This window comes from Hyperoodon ampullatus, assembly GCF_949752795.1.
Source record: "Hyperoodon ampullatus genome assembly, chromosome: 3".
NCBI classification, from domain to species: domain Eukaryota; kingdom Metazoa; phylum Chordata; class Mammalia; order Artiodactyla; family Ziphiidae; genus Hyperoodon; species Hyperoodon ampullatus.
In genome coordinates this window covers 114,003,663-114,022,158 of record NC_136916.1, presented here as the reverse complement: position 1 = coordinate 114,022,158, position 18,496 = coordinate 114,003,663, and the positions used below count along the sequence as shown (strand labels likewise).

The window sequence follows — 18,496 nt, the reverse complement described above, 5'->3', positions numbered from 1 at the left end:
TAGTTTGTAACTCCTGGTCTAAAGGAAAAAGTTCAATCTGAATAATACATTCACTCACTCACTTATTCATTTATTCATGCATTCATTAGACAGGTATTTATTTTGTGTCTGTGCTACGTAAACACTTGGAATTCGAAGTTCATATTTTGGTCCTTTCTTTCTAACTTTATATTCCCCTTCCCTTCAACTAACTCTATTCTAACCAGCAATTGGTTTAAGAGAACATCTCCCTCCTAAAGTTCATAGCCTAGAGGCTAATTTCCCAGACTCCTTTGCAGTTAGGTGATGCCATATGACAAAGTCTGGACCAATGGGATGTGAACAGAAGAAATGTGTACAACTTCCAAGTCCTGTCTGTGAGAAGAAAGCTGGGTGCTCTCCACGTTCCCCTTCTGGTGAGATGGAACACAGATACAGCATTGGTGCACCATAGTACAAGAGCAACAGGGAGAAAGCACCTGAATCCCTAGATGGCCTCTATCTTCCCTGGATTGTCTGCCTACCTCTTGTTATGTGAGAGAGAAAAGGCCTTCTATCTTATTGTATTTGGGGATCTCTTTGTTTATAGCAGTTTAGCCTACACCCTTTACTATTTCCCAAATATACCTTAAACATTCTTGCCCTCAACCTTAGCTTATACCAAAGCTTCTGTCACTAACATTCTGCCTTCTCATCTCTTCTAAATTCTACTCATTATTCAAGGTCCAGCTCAAGTAGTCCACCTTCTGTGATGCTTGGTCTAGGTACACTTGTTATCTTCCTTCCTCGCTCTCCCATTGTGTAACTTTCCACTTGAGACTTATCAAATATTATCTTCTTTAATAAACAGAGCCTAGAATTATGTTGTCCTACCTCTTTCAAATTCTAAGTCCAGAATTTAAAACAAAATTTTAGATTGTTCATAGCATAAAGAAGAATATTCAGATTCCTACAGCATTCTGCTACTAACACCGCTTGTTGAATAATAATCTGTACTATCAATTCATGTTCAATTTGTGATCTTTTAGGACTCCTGAATCTTCCAATTTTAATTACAAAGCTGAGCCTTCCCAACTCTTTAAAAATGTGGCTTCTTCCTTGATATTTAAACTGAATTGTTTATTCTTGCATCTAAACAGTTCCTCAACCCTCTGGATACATATTTCTAAGACTAAGAAATGTACTGAGAAGATCAAGGGTTCAAGCTCGAATGGTGATGAAGAGCCAACTCATAGTCCTCTCATATTTGGAATCTGAGAATCTCTAGGACAACATCAGAGGAAGAAAGTAGAAGATACTCTTGGGGAAGGAAATTAAAAGGGAAAATAGGTGCCAGAGAGTGAAAACTATATATTCCAGAAGAATAGTAAAGAAAAAGAATAGGAGAGAAGATATAAGGAAGAGAGAGAATTCAGATATAGGAGGAAGACTAGCAACTGTGAGGGAAAAGGTTAGCATAAGGGAAAGGCACATACAAAACGAAATGCCAGTGAAGAGCAGTGGAATCCAATGACCTTAAAATGCTTCCTATCTGATAGGATGCTCTTAAGAGATCATTATAAACACCAAAGTGCAGACTACCACTCCACCAACTCTAGGAAAACTGCTATGTGGTTGGTATAAAAGAAACATCAAAGGCAGGTGAAAATTAAATTTACAGCAGATCTTGATTATAAGTTACTCTGGGGACAAATAAAGAAAAATACAGCTGTGTTTCAAATCAAGTAAAGAATGGCAGACAGGACTTTTTAAAAAGAGTGACTCCCAAGTGTCTTCCTAAAGACGAATCTTGTCTCTTGAAGTTGTGTCCTACCACACGAAAAAGCTAGGGGTGAGATCTTTAAAGCACGAGAGGTAATCACACTGAGATAAAATAAAAAATAACTCAAAGACTTAAACCTAAGACTTGAACTGTAAAACTCCTAAAAGAAAACATAAAATAAAAGCCTCATGACATGGGTCTTGGCAATGATTTCTTGGATATGACAACAAAAGCACAGCCAACAAAAGCAAAAATAGACAAATGGGGCCACATCATCCTTTAAAAATTTTGTGCATCAAAGGGCCCAATCAACAGAGCGAAAAGGAATGGGAGAAAACGTTTGCAAATCAAATATATAATAAAAGGTTAAGATCCAGAATATAAAGAACTCCTACAACTCAACAACAAAAAATCAAATAACCCAATTTAAAAAGTGGACAACATACTTGAATAGACATTCTTCCAAAGAGAATATACAAATGGCCAACAAGCATATGTAAAGATGTTCAACATCACTAATCATCAGAGAAACGCAAATCAAAATCATAATGAGATAATTCAAAAGAGTGATGTGCCACAATGTTCACTGCAGCTCTATTGACAATAGCCAGGACATGGAAGCAACCTAAGTGTCCCTCGACAGATGAATGGTTAAAGAAGATATGGCACATATATACAATGGAATAGTACTCAGCCATAAAAAGAAATGAAATTGAGTTATTTGTAGTGAGGTGGATGGACCTAGAGACTGTCATACAGAGTGAAGTAAGTCAGAAAGAGAAAAACAAATACCGTATGCTAACACATATATATGGAATCTAAAAAAGAAAGTGGTCCTGAAGAACCTAGGAGCAGGACAGGAATAAAGATGCAGACGTAGAGAATGTACTTGAGGACACGGGGAGGGGAAAGGGTAAGCTGGGACAAAGTGAGAGAGTAGCATTGACATATGTACACTACCAAATCCAAATGTAAAATAGATAGCTAGTGGGAAGCAGCCGCATATCACAGGGAGATCAGCTCCGTGCTCTGTGACCCCCTAGAGGGGTGGGATAGGGAGGGTGGGAGGGAAATGCAAGAGGGAGGGGATATGGGGATATATGTATACGTATAGCTGATTCACTTTGTTATACAGCAGAAACTAACACACCATTGTAAAGCAATTATACTCCAATAGAGCATAATGAGATATTACCTCACACCCATTAGGATGGTTACTATCTTAAAAAAAAAAAAAAAAAAACCAGAAAATAACAATTGCTGATGAGGATATGGAGAAACTGAAACTCTTGTGCACTGTTGTTGGGATTGTAAAATGGAGCAACCATGACGGAAAATAGTATGGTGATTTCTCAAAAAATTAAAAGTACAACTACCATATGGTCCAGCAGCAATCCTATCCAATTTCTGGGTATATCCCCACAGAATTGAAAGCAGGGTATTGAAGAGGTATTTGCACACCTATGTTCATAACAGCATTATTCACAATAGCCAAGAAGTGGAAGCAAGTCAAATATCCCTCCACAGATGAATGGGTAAACAAAATGTGGTATATACATACAGTGGAATTATTCACCCTTAAAAAGGAAGGAAATCCTGTCATATGTTACAACATGGATGAATCTTGAGGACATTATGCTAAGTGAAACAAACCAGTCACAAAAAGACAAATACTATATGATTCCAATTATATGAGGCATCTACAGTAGTCAAATTCATAGAAACAAAAAGTAGAATTGTGCCTAACAGGGGCTGGAGGAGAGGGGAAAAGGGCAGTTGTTTAATTGGTATGGAGTTTCAGATTTGCAAGATGAAAAAGTTCTGGAGATCTGTTTCACAACAATATGAATACACTTACTACTGAACTGTACACTTAAAAATGGTTAGGAGGCAAATTTTATGTTATGTTTTTTTACCACAATGGAAGAAGAAGGAAAAGAGAACACAGGACAACATGATATTTCTTTAATGACTGCCATCATCAGTGTGGTATCATTGATGTGTCAACATATGGTCGAAATGAGGGTGAAAGATAGAATGGATCCTATCTGGACCATTTTACCTCTTGGAAAAAGAAAGGCAGAAATCAGTGCCAAGTTAATCCCAGGACCAAACCTCTTCTATATTCCCATTAACCTGGTATTACTGACCACATCCCAGCTCTACCTCTAGGCAGCAGCAAGGGTGACTGTCTTTGTGCTGCTACCACAGACTAGACTGCAATTTTACATAGCCTAGTTACAAAGATCAAGCACTCAGACAAATATTTGCTGCAATGAATCTGAAATAATTTATGTGCAAGGACATTCTTAGCTGGCACCAAAGAAGTTTTTAAATTGGGTTATAGATGTCTCTGAGATAAAATGCTAACAAACAGCTGAGTCACTGAACTATAGCTGGGACACCATAATCTAGCATTTGAAGACATTTATATCTCTGGGGAGAAAAGGAATCAGCTACGTCATGCATCCATTAACTTGGTACCAATGAGTCCAACCTAATGGAGCCATGTCTTCCAGGACGAGTTCTAAGGTCCTCACTGACTCTTTAAAACAAATCTAAAGGTTGAAGGTTATTTTTTTCTTTACCCTTATTCTTCTTGATCTCCATTTTGCAAAGAATGAAGCTAGTGTTCATCATACTAAACATCTCTTCTCCCTTCATTTACTTAATACCCGAGAATCCTGTTCCTTCCTGGTCCCCACAACTAGGCCTCTTCCTTACTCCTGCCTCGTAACTGGGCTAAAACTTGAAAGTCAGTTGTCCTCCTCTTCTCTTCTCCATCTATCCTCAGTCTCTCAGGGAATTCTTCTATTCCCAAGACTTTATCTAGTGGGAAGAGCAAAGCAGATAGGGCTTGAAGCATGGCTCTATGACTTATTAGCTGTGCAGCTTAGGAGAGGTGATTTCATCGCCCTGAACTCCTCTCCTCCACTCTAAAATGGGGACTCATTCATTCTTTCATTCAACAACCTTTATTGAGCACCTACTACGTAGCAGGCAATGTTCTAGGTACATGAGATTCATTAGCAAGCTAAACAGATAAAAATGTCTGCCTTCACAGATCTCCCAGTCTAGCAAGGGGAGACAAAAATTAATAATAATACACATGCTAAATAAGAGAATTATATAAAATTACAGAATATGGTGAAAGCCGTAGAAGAAAAGAAAAAGAAGTTAGGTCACACTTTTTAAAAGGTGGTCAAGGTAACCTTCCCTAAGAAATTATTATTTGACCAAGTCTCAGAAGAGGTGGAGGAATTAGAAAAAAAATGCATCTGACAGAGAATGTGCAGCCAGAGGGAGCTGACAAAGGTCTGAAAGGCAGGGGTGTACCCAGCTTGTTCCAGGAACGGCAAAGGGTCCAGGGGGAATGGAGTGAAGTGAGCATGGGGAAGAGCAGTTGGAAATGAGTCAGAGAGGAAATCAGGGGACCAGTCCATGTAGGACCTCTGAATGCCATGGGAGCTGTTGCAGAGTTTTGAGCAGAGGGGTGACATGATCTGATTTATGTTTTTGTTTTTTTTGGCTGTGTTGGGTCTTAGTTGTGGCGCACAGGCTCCAGAATGTGTGGGCTCTGTAGTTTGCAGCTCGCGGGCCCTCTAATCGAAGCACGTGGGCTCAGTAGTTGTGGCGTGCAGGCTTAGCTGCCCCGCGGCATGTGGGATCTTAGTCGCCCCCCACAGCCGAACAGAGATCGAACCTGCATTCCCTGCATTGGAAGGTGGATTCTTAACCACTGGACCACCAGGGAAATCCCTGATTTATGTTTTAAAAGGATCACTCTGGCTGCTTTGTTGGGAATAGACTGTAAGGGGAGCAGAATGGAAGCAGGGAAACCAGTTAGGAGACTACCTCAGTAATCCAGGCAGGAAGTGATGGTGGCTAGGACCAGAGCGGGAGCACTGGAGAGGAAGAGAAGTGGTCAATGTAAGATAATAAAACCTACCTTGTAGGGTTGTTTTGAGAATCTTATGAGAGCACTACTTCAGGTAAAGTGCCAAGTATTTGCCTGATACAAGGAAGATGTTAAATAATACCCTCTCTTATTATGTTATATTTTCCTGGTTGAATACGTTTTCTGGGTCACTATATGGAGGAGGTCAAAGCTAGAATGTGATACCCAAGGTCAACTGACATGGGGATTTGTAGTCACCTCTGCCTGAAGCATTGAAAGGAAGTTGGGCTGAGGAAGGGGCTTAATCCCCTTTTAGGTTTCATTTCATATCCCAACTCTAAGACAGTATTTCCAATGGCCTACATTTCCTCTTAAAAGTTTCATCGTATACTCAATATCAGTGCATGCATTTTTAAAAATTACCTGCCTCACCTCCACCTCAAGCAGCTACCCGTCCAAATGTTTCCTTCTATTAAAACTACAGGGCTTCCCTGGTGGCGCAGTGGTTGAGAGTCCACCTGCCGATGCAGGGGACACAGGTTCGTGCCCCGGTCTGGGAAGATCCCACATGCCGTGGAGCAGCTGGGCCCGTGAGCCATGGCCACTGAGCCTGCGCGTCTGGAGCCTGTGCTCCGCAACGGGAGAGGCCACAGCAGTGTGAGGCCCGTGTACCACCAAAAAAAAAAAAAAAAAAAAAAAAAAAACTACACCAGTCCCTAGAGACTGAAAACTTAGCTTCATCTTTGTACAACTATGGAATAAAAGGATGCTTCCATTGGAAGTTGGTATAATAGCCATCATCTGCTTAAAACATCTCTATTTACAAAAAAGAAACAAGGCCCAGAATGGAGCAGCATTAGCTGTGGGCCACTCCTGGCTTTAATGACTGAGCAAGGGCTGGAACCAGTTTCTTGGATCCCATTCACTTTATCAACAGCACCTCCCATTCGCCCATCCCCCCATCACAGCAGCCCCTAACACTGGCTGCCACAGGCATCTCTGCACTGGTCACCGCCATGGCTGCCATGACCGTCTTTCCTGTTATTGCCAATTAGGCCTTCCAGAAAGGCTATTGGAGGCCATGGCACACACTGCTTTAAGTGTGCCGGCTCTGGGTTCAAATTCTGGCTCTGCACTCACTAGCTGTGAGGCCTTGAGCAAGTTTCCTAACCACAATCTGCCTTAGCATCTTCATCTGAAAAGTTCTTACCTCCCAGGACTTAAGTAGAATAAGGCATGTAAAGCCCTTAGCACAGAACCAGCACAAAATAAGAGCCCAAGGAACATGAGTTATTGTTAGTTGTATAACTATTCTCAGTCCCTTTCAGAGAAGTTACCATGGATGCCTGGTAAACAAATCCTAACTGCCTTGGTCTGGCCATCAGGGCCTTGCAGCTACCAGGTCTATTAAATGTATGGAAACTTTTATTGCTCTCTGCTCACTGACCTTCCAGTCAAGACAGCTGTGGACCCCAATACCATGCTCATTCCCAATACCCACCTCTGCGTTTTGGTTTTTGCTCCTTCTACCTGAAATGCCCACCTTCCTTCTCTCTAAATCCTGGCACATCCTTCAAAGCCCCAGTGAAGGTTTATTATTTCACAAGAACTTCCCAGGCAAATCCTAGCTCTACTGATATTATTTCTTCTCTACAATACTACAGTATTTACATGTAGTACGTACTAGTCACTTCCTAATGGAGAGGCATGGGAGCATTTAGTTAATAGTATGGGTTGTAGAGCAGACTGCCTGGTCTCTCTCAGCCTCAGTCTCCTCTACGTAAAATGGGGTTAATATTAGGGTTGTTGTGAGGGTTGGACACATAAATACTTAGTAAACAATTATTAATATATGTTACGATTATTATATATTGCTGTTAGCTTTACCCTCTTTGTTTTATGTACCTTCATTTTCTTCCTCCAGGTCATTCTGTCCATATGTACTATACTTTTATCCAGTATCTTAAATCACAGCTTACATTAAGGAGCTGAATTCTGAGAATTTTGATGTCTGTCCTTAAAGATTTCATCACATAACAATTTGTTCTAAAAGTACAGATTTACCCAAAATATCAACTCCCCAATCTCAGAGCCCATAGATGGTACACAGTATAGGTAGCATGGTTATTAGCCAGAGGAGGAAGACTGAAGAATAAAATTCCTGATAAATTAGAAATATCTGGTCTTTTTCTACAAGAAGTTAATATTGGAGATGTGAGAGCTATTCTGGGGTTAGAACCAACAAATCAAAAAAGCACTGAGGGTAACTGGAACTTTCCATCCATGTATTCCTGAGGTACTGGCATGTGCACAGCTACTGTTCTACCTTATTTTGTATTCTGTTCAAGGGGGTCCACCACTCATCAGGAGCCATGTTAGGTTTGAGCAATATCAACAGAGAGATGTATACCAGCAGGGACACATCAAGCTAATGCATGGACAAGGGCAGTTCCTAGTGATGCCACTGTTACAACTCAGTGATCATCGTGTGTTTTTTCTTTTCTTTCTTTAGGGAATCGGTTATGTTTATCAAAAATAGCAACACATTTTATCATGGGGTGGGGAAGAGTTCACCTTTTCCCAGCAATACTTCCAAAAATCAGGTAAGAAATCATTCAGATTAAGAAGACCACCCTTACCTCTATTTTTTCCCATATGGCTTCATAGTTGTCTTGGTGTTGAATATCTTGCATCAGTTTCTGAATTAAAGCAGACTTTGTAGTGGAATGGCTCTCATTTTTCTCAGAGGATGAAGCTCTCTCTGACTTCTCATCAATGTATTTTTTCATGCCAGAGAGAGGCACGCACAACTCCTCGTCGGAAGGAAGGTCACTGAGGGGGCCAGATTCAATGCTCTCCCCGAGCGAAGAGGCTATATCACTGGATGAGCTTGGAGACACCCTGCCTAGCCTTGTATGCTTCTTCTTGACATGGTATGTTGGATAGATCTCAGAATCTGAATTCATTTCAGACAGTTCCCAGTCATCAATATTCTGAATGGTTTCTCCCCTGGGTTTCTGAGGCAAAAGCTTTGTTAGGTTTTCCAACTTCAAAGCTAATACTTCTGTCTGCTTAAGGTGAGAGGGCAGTGCTAGGTACTCATCAGAGCCATACCAGGCCTCCACAACCTGACCGTTCCTGGTGACGTGACTTGGGGAGGAGGTGTAGCTTTTTTTGCTTTTGTGTTCTGAAAGAAGGGGTACCGGAGACGTGACGTTGTCTGAGCCAGCAGAGGACTCACTGCTTTGACTAAAAGGTGGTGAACTGGATGTTTCTGACTGCACTGGCAATTTGGCATTCCAACTACTCTGGTTATATGGCTCAAGTGAGGACATGGAAGCAGAATCTGTTTCTGGCTCCTCTATGGCCTTGGAAGTGCTAGAAGGAATTCCATTCGGCACTACTGAGCCCTTAGTGGTTTTGGCTTGCTTGCCTGAACGGGGGTCCCGTTTAGGTGTCTGGCATGAAGGCATCTCTTCTACGGTCTTGTGAGGCTTTTTAAGTCGAAGTTTCTCTTTATGGTCATTCAGCCTCCCCAGGCTGGAGGAGATCTCCTTAATGTGACTTGTGACTGTGTTTTCAAGATTCCCATCCCCCACCTTGTGCAAACACTCATATGAGCAGCTGGCAGTAGAAGGTCTGTTGGGGTAAGAAGACTGTAACGCCAGGCAAAGTTTAGCTCTGTCACGAGGGTCCGCCAAGGAAGGGGTGCTCCTGCTCATCTCAGGCTTGAGATCAACCACCTGCTTCTTTCCACTAGTGCCTTTCAGATTATTCTCAAAAGTCTCCTCTTTAAGGAAAAGCCCTCTTTTGGGCAACGTGGGCTGTGTGGGAGAGTCCTCGTTATAATTAAAGCAATCTCTGATGGATCGCTTGGGGGTTGCATTTTCACAAGGAAGAGGCTGTTGATTCTTTGCCCCAAGTTGGGAAGAGGAATCAGATGCTTGCTTCACAGTCTCCAGAGAGGGTTGTCCAGCATTTGTCAGAGCTTCCCCTGAAGATGACGGCCCCTGCGTTAAGCCTGGCTGCTCCTCCGCTGTGGCCGCACTGTTTTCCTCACATCCACCTCTGTCATCTGCTGAAAGAGACACCTGAGACACCTCCTCACTAACTGCTTCGCTGCAGTTGGAAGGGACCGCGTCAGGAGCCACCGTAAGTAACCCAACACTTCGGATAAGCTCAGGGAACTCCTTTTCCATTTCACTGTAGCTCCAAGAGTCAAAGGGTTTGGTTTTGACCTGGCTAGAGGTCATATCACCCAGGCCACTGAGCAAATCCTCACTTGGACTGTAGTCAGACAGTTCAAAAGCAGTAATGCCACAATCCAGAGACAAGTAATTCTGAGAGCATTTGATAGTTAACTGTCCTGAGTCATCCACTTCTGTTAGAGCATCAAGCCGGTCCTGAAACAGACAACGGAAATGGTAAATGCAACATTATATTCAACTGCTGCTCACATGAAATCTCAGCAGAGGCCACTATAAAGGTAAAAAATGCATCAATCTCAATTGCTTCTGGTTTGAGATACAGAAAGGCATATTCAATTAATTATCATATTGCTTTATATAGTATCCTGTTCTTAAATATTTAAGGATTTTTCTTTAATCTGGAGAACAGAGCCTTGATAGAAATGGTCAAGGCCAAGCCAAAAATAACCATTCTTACCCTAACTTTCTATTTTAAAATGGTATATTTTTCATTTAGTAAGCATTTCTTAAGTGATGCCTTAAGTAATACATTTCTGAAAACAAAATAATATGAGAGTAAAATCTCCATGGATGTCTCTTTTGCTTATCACTCCATCACCTACCACAGTGGTGAGCTCATAGTAGATGCTCAGTAAATATTTTAAAGTAGAATAATTAATTATAGTAAGTCTGTTGTGTTAAATATATATTCACAAATCACAAGAAGATGAACTATTGAATTTGCATACATAACAAAAATAGTTCAAGGCCAACTTCTGTTTGTCCCCACCTTTTAAAGGTAAACAGAGGAAATCCTGGAGAAAATTAATGAGTCAAAAGTGTATCATCTTAGCCCCCATCCCCGCCCTCTGTGTGCACTCTCCTCTACCCTCCACCCCCACCCCCATTTCCATTTGTGTGTGCTAGATGCCAAGTGCCCACCTTCCTTCAAGGTAGGCTGATTTGAAATTCCCCTATGCTAAAAAATAGTATTATAAGTAAGTGTTTTTAATTTTTTAATCTTTAGTTGTATAATTCAGGTTCTTTTCTCATTACTAATGCAGGTGCTGGTATCACACAACAAATGGGGAGACTTTTACTTGATGATCTGTTCGGGGCAGAAGGGCCCCTGGAATCCTTCATGCCTACCAGGCTGAAGGATAGCTGGTCTAATTGAGGCCCTCAGGAGATGAAGGAAGAAAACTGAAATGTAAAGGGTGGCTATATCCCCTGATCTCTGCTCTCCTGGAGGAGGAATGGGGTGAGCAGGACCCTGTATCATTTCAACCAGGTTATCCCAAGATCTGGCCTTTCCAGGACCTTACATCAAGTTTTGGGGGTCAATTGTTTGTTTTGCTTTGTTCTCTCCCTTCAGACCTTTACCTTGCCTTTACCTCCTACTCCCTTCACTCTTATTCCACAACATCCAGATAAATAATAATGATGAAAAACCTCATTTTACCTTTCTAGGCCTCAATGTCCTCATCTTATAAATGGGGGTGGTTGATTACCACTACTACTTTTTCATTTAATCCTCAAAACAATTTTCTTCTGGGGTCTGTACGATTGTCCCTGTTTTACGTAAGTGGAGCCTGAGCCAAAAGAAGGTGCATAACTAGGACATAGCCTTGGGACTAAGGCTGAGCTAAGCCTTAAACAAAGGCTGTCTGACCCATAATTTGACCCCTGTGCCATAATTTTCTCTGATTCACTGGATGTTATTTTAAACGGACATACCCTCTCCTCCAGTTTGTCCTGCACATTGCCACCAGAGTAACCTTTACAAATTTCAAGTCTTGATGCTATTACTTCTCTGCTTAAAATCCTTTATTAACTTCCTGCTGCTAGGTTAAAACCCAAACCCTTTAAGAACAGATATGAAGAGGCCTCTCTCAAGCCACTCTCCCCTCCCTGGCTGTACCCGGCTACGGTATCATCCTTCCAGTTTTTGAATGTGTTCCTCCTGCCCCAGAGCCTTTGCACATGCTATTTCCACTTCCAAGAAAGCTTCCCACCTGTAAAACCCTTAACTAGTTAATTTTTACTCACCCCTCAGACCTCAGATCAAGCTTCACTTCTGCAAGATTCCAAACACCCACCTAAGTCAGAATCTTTTCTTATAAGTGCTCATAAAACTACACTGTTTTGGGCTTCCCTCGTGGCACAGTGGTTGAGAGTCCGCCTGCCAATGCAGGGGACACAGGTTCGTGCCCCGGTCCGGGAAGATCCCACATGCCATGGAGTGGCTGGGCCCGTGAGCCATGGCCTCTGAGCCTGTGCGTCTGGAGCCTGTGCTCCGCAACGGGAGAGGCCACAACAGGGAGAGACCCGTGTACAGCAAAAAAAAACCAAAACTATGTTTTTTTCCTTTAAATATTTATCTAAAGCTTTAAATATATATTATTGTGATTATTTGATTAATCTGTTTATCCCAATAGTTTGTAAGTACCACAAGAGTATAAATCACATAGAAAATGGCTGACTTTCCAGGATACCTGCAACACTTAGCATAGTGAGCTACACAGAATTCAAAGATACATCTGTTGAATGAATGAAGACATTTTGGAATGTATCTCTATGCCTTCATGAAGTTTATTCCTCTGATTATGTAGTTTTCATTGATTCCAGTAATTAAAAGCCCAAACCTCAGAGTTAAATTCTAGCTCAAGCACTAATTATTCATGTGATCAGGAACCAGTAGCTTGATATCACTAAGCCTCATTTCCCTCATCTGTAAAAATGAAACAATAAGCCATGCCATAGGGCTGTTGTGAGGCTTAAAGAAGACAGAATATGTAAGACACAAGTCTGGCACATGGATGGGTACTCAATGAATGCTTACTCTTATGACTTATTATGTATTTTTTTACTAATCAAATATATCAAGGGGGGAAGTTTCATCAAAATGAGAGGTGTCCCTATGCTAAATTATACTGCACAAAGTAAGAAACCAATATTAACTGCCAATATCAACAAAAAATGGTCTAACTAGAATTGTTTGGCTTTTATGCTTCATATCTGGAACAGGATCTTTAAAGAAAAAAGTCAGAAGCCCAAAACACCAAGGGATGAGCCAGTCAAACAAAAGTCACAGTTCATGAAATTTTTAAGAGGATAATAGAGGAAATTCCAATTTAAAATCAGGTTGTATTTACTAAAATTTTTTTTATTTGGTTGTTCAATGTTCAGAACTTACTCCTTTACAAAAATAGTACTATAAATAGCGATTAAGCTCCAAAGCTATCCCATAAGTTAGTATTTAAATTATTAACTATTTGAAATTTACATTATTTTTAATCATTTTTATCACAAAGTTACAGCACTGTACCTACTTAAGTGAGGTCAAAGAGGCATTAAGGAAAAATGTTCCTATGATGAATAGAAAAAAAGAGATGTGAGAGTTCAGGTAAAAATTAGACCCATGAAAATGTCAGCTACCTGCTTCTGGACAGGCACGGAATACCATAACCGTGGGAAAGTATTTGATCCCAATTTTGGTGGTCACAGAACGTTAAGACCAGGGGATACTGTCTTGTTCAAAAATAACAGGTACTCAATAAATGATGTTAGCTGAACATATGGCATGAGACATCTAGATAATAGGGTATGGATGCCTTTCCTAATTAAGTCTTCCCCTGAAGATCCCTTCCCTAGCCAGTCCTTCGTTTGGAAAAGAAAATACCATACTCGAAAACACTTAATGCTCCAAAGGGAGCCCTCTCCCGTTCTGTTCCCAATAAGGCCAACTACTGCTGTGCATGGCTGACTGTCATTCAAGGGTAACTAGTTTTAATTCATACTGCATTTTTTAATGTGAAAAAAAAATCCCTCCCTGAAAAACAAAAAACAGCACATAGCATATGCATTTCATATCCTAAAGACCAAGTGGCAAGCATCTACCCATATATTTTAACACAGTTGGCTATTATTTAAGAGCACTCCTCAAAAGTATTTTTCTACATTTCACAGTGCAGAGGCAATTTAAAAAAAATAAAGTTCTCTGAAGTTTCTCAGAGCCAATAAATAATGAGTTTCATTTCTTAAAATATTGCTTAGTAATACTAATATTTTAGTCCCACTGCTTTCTACTGGACCACCTTCCCAGATAGTTTTCTAATGCATGTAAGTAATAAAGTCACAGGTGGATATGGAGGTGGGGGAAGAGTGCATGTTGTTTTTACTGGCCTTTTTATTTTAGAAATACCACATTTTATTTTGTAGTGCTTTTAGCTGTGTCATGGCAGCCTAGCAATGTCCAAACTCAAACAGGCCCCCATTTAATATGTTATGAAGCAGTTTCTCAGATGAAGGTTATGTTTTATGGAGATGGTAACTTATTCACTTTATTGATGAGCAATTTATTCACTTTACTGCTGGCTTCAATATTGTCTCAGACATCAAGGAAACCCTTTTTCCTCCCTAATTTGAAACAAGAAATTTTGCTTTGCTCCTTGCCCATAAATAAGTTAAGTGAAGTTCTAATCCCAAATGCCTTCTCAGATCTTTCTTTGTTTAACAGTGAATTCTGCCACCAGCTGAACATGAGATTTGATACTTCTAATTTAGAGATTTGAAGATCTCCCTACTGAAATGCCCCCAAGGTTTATATTAGTGTCCACTGCCATTTCAGAGTTGACTTTGTGCCCTGATTTAGTGACCTTACTCAGAAGAGTTGAAAACAGAATTTCACTGTTTTAATTATGGTTATGGCAAAAAATTTTGTATGCCTCTCTCTTCCCTTCCTCCCCTAATTTCACTACATGGTGTTTGTTATGCTTCAATTACTAACATATAAATTCATAGACCTTGTACAAGAAGGCTACAGCCCCCCAGAGTCCTCAGACCACAAGGTCGAGGCCCTTGCTCAGATTCCTTTCAGCACTCCCATGTTGGTGCTCTGATTCTGACTGCCTTCCAGACAGCAGCAGTGGACTAAGAGGAACAAGCAATGATAGGGAAATGGGAAGCAAGGCAAAGTTTAGTTTCTGATGGGAAAAGGGAAAATAGACAAAGTCTTTCAATATTTTTATTTATACTATAGTAATAATTCTTGACAATTTCCATTTTCTACAGGCTGAAATTATGAGTCAAATAACTAAACTCCATGATCAATCCCAGTCAACCAACCTACAGTGATATCTCCCTCTTCCACACTTAAAGCAGTTATTATCTGCATTATTTACTTCAGTTCAAGTCATCGACTTTTATATACAGCGATACGAACTAGGTGCTGTGGGAGATACAGAGATGATTATAATCTGGTGTCAACAATCACGAAGTTCAAATCTAGCACACACTTTGTCGTAATATAAATTGCCCTGTGATAAGTGCTCGTGGAAGAACACACAAAGTGCAATGATGTGAGTACTCTGGAAGGACCAATGTGTTCCCACTGAGAGGGTGAGTATCATTTAGATAAAGTGCTTACCACACCATCTGGCATATGGTAAGTTCTTAATCAATGTTCACTATTGTGTTACTACTATTAACAGTTATCACTACCTGTGTGACTACCTCTCTCAGCCTCAGTCTTCTTACCTGTAAGACGGATACAATAATATCATCTGTAAAATAAGGATAATAGCACTTGCCCTGCCAACCTCCCAGAACTGTTTGAGGATCTAACAAAATTATGACAGTGATTCCTAACATTTAATAGCATGTGTTATTCATCTTTGAATGCCTAGTGCCTTATAAAGAGTAAGAAATCAATAAATATTTAGGGGAGGTAGAAAGGAAAGTAGGAAGGAAAGGAAGAAGGAAATAATTATTATTATTTTTACCAAAGAGATCAGTTAAGATCTGGTTTTGCTTGTTTTATTTAATTATTCTTAAGTTTATGCCCTTAAGCATTCGCTTGGCCTCTCTTAAATTCAGTTTTTCTATCTATAAAATGGAACTTTAAAAAATTTATTTATTTTATTTATTTTTGGCTAAGTTGGGTCTTCGTTGCTGTGCTCGGGCTTTCTCTGGTTGTGGCGAGCAGGGGCTACTATTCATGGCGGTGCACAGGCTTCTCATTGCGGTGGCTTCTCTTGCTGCGGAGCACAGGCTCTAGGCGCGTGGACTCAGGAGCTGTGGCTCACGGGCTCTAGAGAGCAGGCTCAGTAGTTGTGGTGCACGGGCTTAGCTGCTCCGCGGCATGTGGGATCTTCCTGGACCAGGGCTCGAACCCATGTCCCCTACATTGGCAGGCGGATTCTTAACCATTGCACCACCAGGGAAGCCCGGAACTATTTTTTTAAATTGACGTATAGCTGATTTACAATATTGTGTTATTTTCAGGTGTACAGCAAAGTGATTCAGTTACATATATATTTTTTCAGTTTCTTTTCCATTATAGATTATTACAAGATACTGAATATACTTCCCTGTGCTATACAGTAAATCCTTGTTTTATCTAATTTATATACAGTGGTTTGTATCTGTTAATCCCATACTCCTAATTCATCCCTCCTCCCTCCCTTTCCCCTTTGGTAACCATAAGTTTGTTTTCTATGTCTCTGAGTCTGTTTCTGTTTTGTGAATAAATTCATTTATATTATTTTTTATATTCCACATATAAGTGATAATCATATAGTATTTGTCCTTCTCTGTCTGACTTAATTCATTAGTATGATAATCTCTAGGTCCATCCATGTTGCTGCAAATGGCAATCTTTCATTCTTTTTTATGGATGAGTAATATCGAAATGGAACTACTTTTAATACCCATTACTCTCCTTACTAAATAAAACAATAAATATAAATTGCTTATCACAGTATCTGAAATATAGAAAATTTCAGTATAACACATTTTTTACACAATGTGGAGCTTTGCCCTAAAGTATTTTTTGTTTGTTCAGCTGGTTTTGTTTCAGTAAGGCATTTGCCAATTTGTTTACAAGATATGGTCTGTTCCATATTTAAGTAAAGGAATAAAACTCACTTTGTTTTTGTACAGACAGAAAGAGAACTTGACACTTTCTTGACTTCCAAACCTATTATCTAATGGACTATGAAACTCAACTGACTTCCAAAAAGAGAAAAATGAATTTACCTTCACTGGAAGGACATTTACTATTCTAGTTTATCAGCATGTTTTATGCCATCTCCCTCTTCATTCTATAAATCTTTCACAGCTGAATTTATTCTGATAAAGCTGAGAATTTTATCCTAATTCTCTTCCTACTTTCCCCAGTTCCAGTGTGCTGACAGAAACAAATAACACTAACAAATAGGATCAGGAATCCATTGCTTCAGGAAAGATGGTAATGGAGACAGTGCTTCAATTCACAGAGAAATGTCCACAAAGCAGATGGTTGAGACTCCACTGTTCCTTTACCCGTCATACAACGTATTCCTGCATCTCTACAACAGGACTAAAGACTGACTTCAAACATGAAAATGCACTGAATTGCTTTCAATCTAATCTGTAAGTAATTGTTGAGCTCACATTGTGAGACCCATGATGGGTACTACTTAATATAAACTCGCTACATAGCTGTGAAAATAGTGGCCAGTAACAATTAGTTAGTCTCAATGGCTTTTCATCTTTCTTGGGCTACCACTTTGTGAATAATACAAGTTCAAATAAACACATGATGAACATATTTCACAAAGCAACAATAACAATAAACCCTAGAGCACTTTCTTATCCCCAGCTCTAATCAGAGTTGTGATCAGTAAATGTTTATTGAATGAATAAATAAATATGTAATATGAGTTGGTTTGACTCAATGATTTCTAATGCCCCCGCTAAGTGGTTGGAAGTGGGCAGATCTGATGACTGATCAATACTGGATTTTGGACAGAGCCAGGAGTACACATGGGTAGAAACAAAAAAAGAATGTACAGATTGGAAATACCAGGTAGATATCTAAAGTACTGTCTCTTCAGAGTTTAGACAAACCTTCCCCATCTCTGATCTCCCACCTCATTAGCATACACCTCCTCCTAAACACCAGATTTAGGGCAGAGTTGACTAGTTTGGGATTCTGTGTAGTTTCCCATAACCACAAGGGTCCCAATCAGGGACCTTCTAGGGATCCCACTTGGGATGGATGGCACCTGAGGACTATCTCACACACCTACATACTCATTCTACGATTTTAAAAGGAACTCTACCAAAATCTGTATCACCTCCCTCATTGCCACAATATTAGGAAAAGCTAAATGAAAACAAAGACTGTGACCTAGGGCTTCCCTGGTGGCGCAGTGGTTGAGAGTCCGCCTGCCGATGCAGGGGACACGGGTTCGTGCCCCGGTCTGGGAGGATCCCACATGCCGCGGAGCGGCTGGGCCCGTGAGCCATGGCCGCTGAGCCTGCGCGTCCGGAGCCTGTGCTCCGCAACGGGAGAGGCCACAGCAGTGAGAGGCCCGCGTACCACAAAAAAAAAAAAAAAAAAAAAGACTGTGACCTAAAGTTAGAAGTGAGCCCAGTAGATTTTCATTCCCAGAAACTTCCAGGGCCTGCAGGGAATTTGCCACAGCAAGAGCATCATTATTACAAAAACAATAATCAACAAATATAAATCATTTATGAGAAGAAGCCCAGATTTGTTTTGTGTTGTTGATAATGTTGGAGCCACTGAAATATTAATAACTTAATGAGATGCAACACTCTTTATAAGGCCTTTTAATCCACATTTATATAAATGCCTTCTAAACTTGTATAATACATATTTTCCAC

The 18,496-nt window shown here is 40.3% G+C and overlaps 1 protein-coding gene across 1 annotated transcript in view; it reads right to left on the bottom strand.

Annotated features, from left to right (window-relative positions):
* AKAP6 (A-kinase anchoring protein 6) overlaps positions 1 to 18,496 on the bottom strand; it is a gene marked incomplete at both ends in the record, with an annotated part of 373,598 nt that overhangs the window by 260,500 nt on the left and 94,602 nt on the right. Inside the window, one exon of the mRNA XM_079701375.1 lies at positions 8,279 to 10,042. Coding sequence (XP_079557501.1) covers positions 8,279 to 10,042 — 1,764 coding nt within the window. The remainder of the gene's footprint in view (positions 1 to 8,278; positions 10,043 to 18,496) is intronic.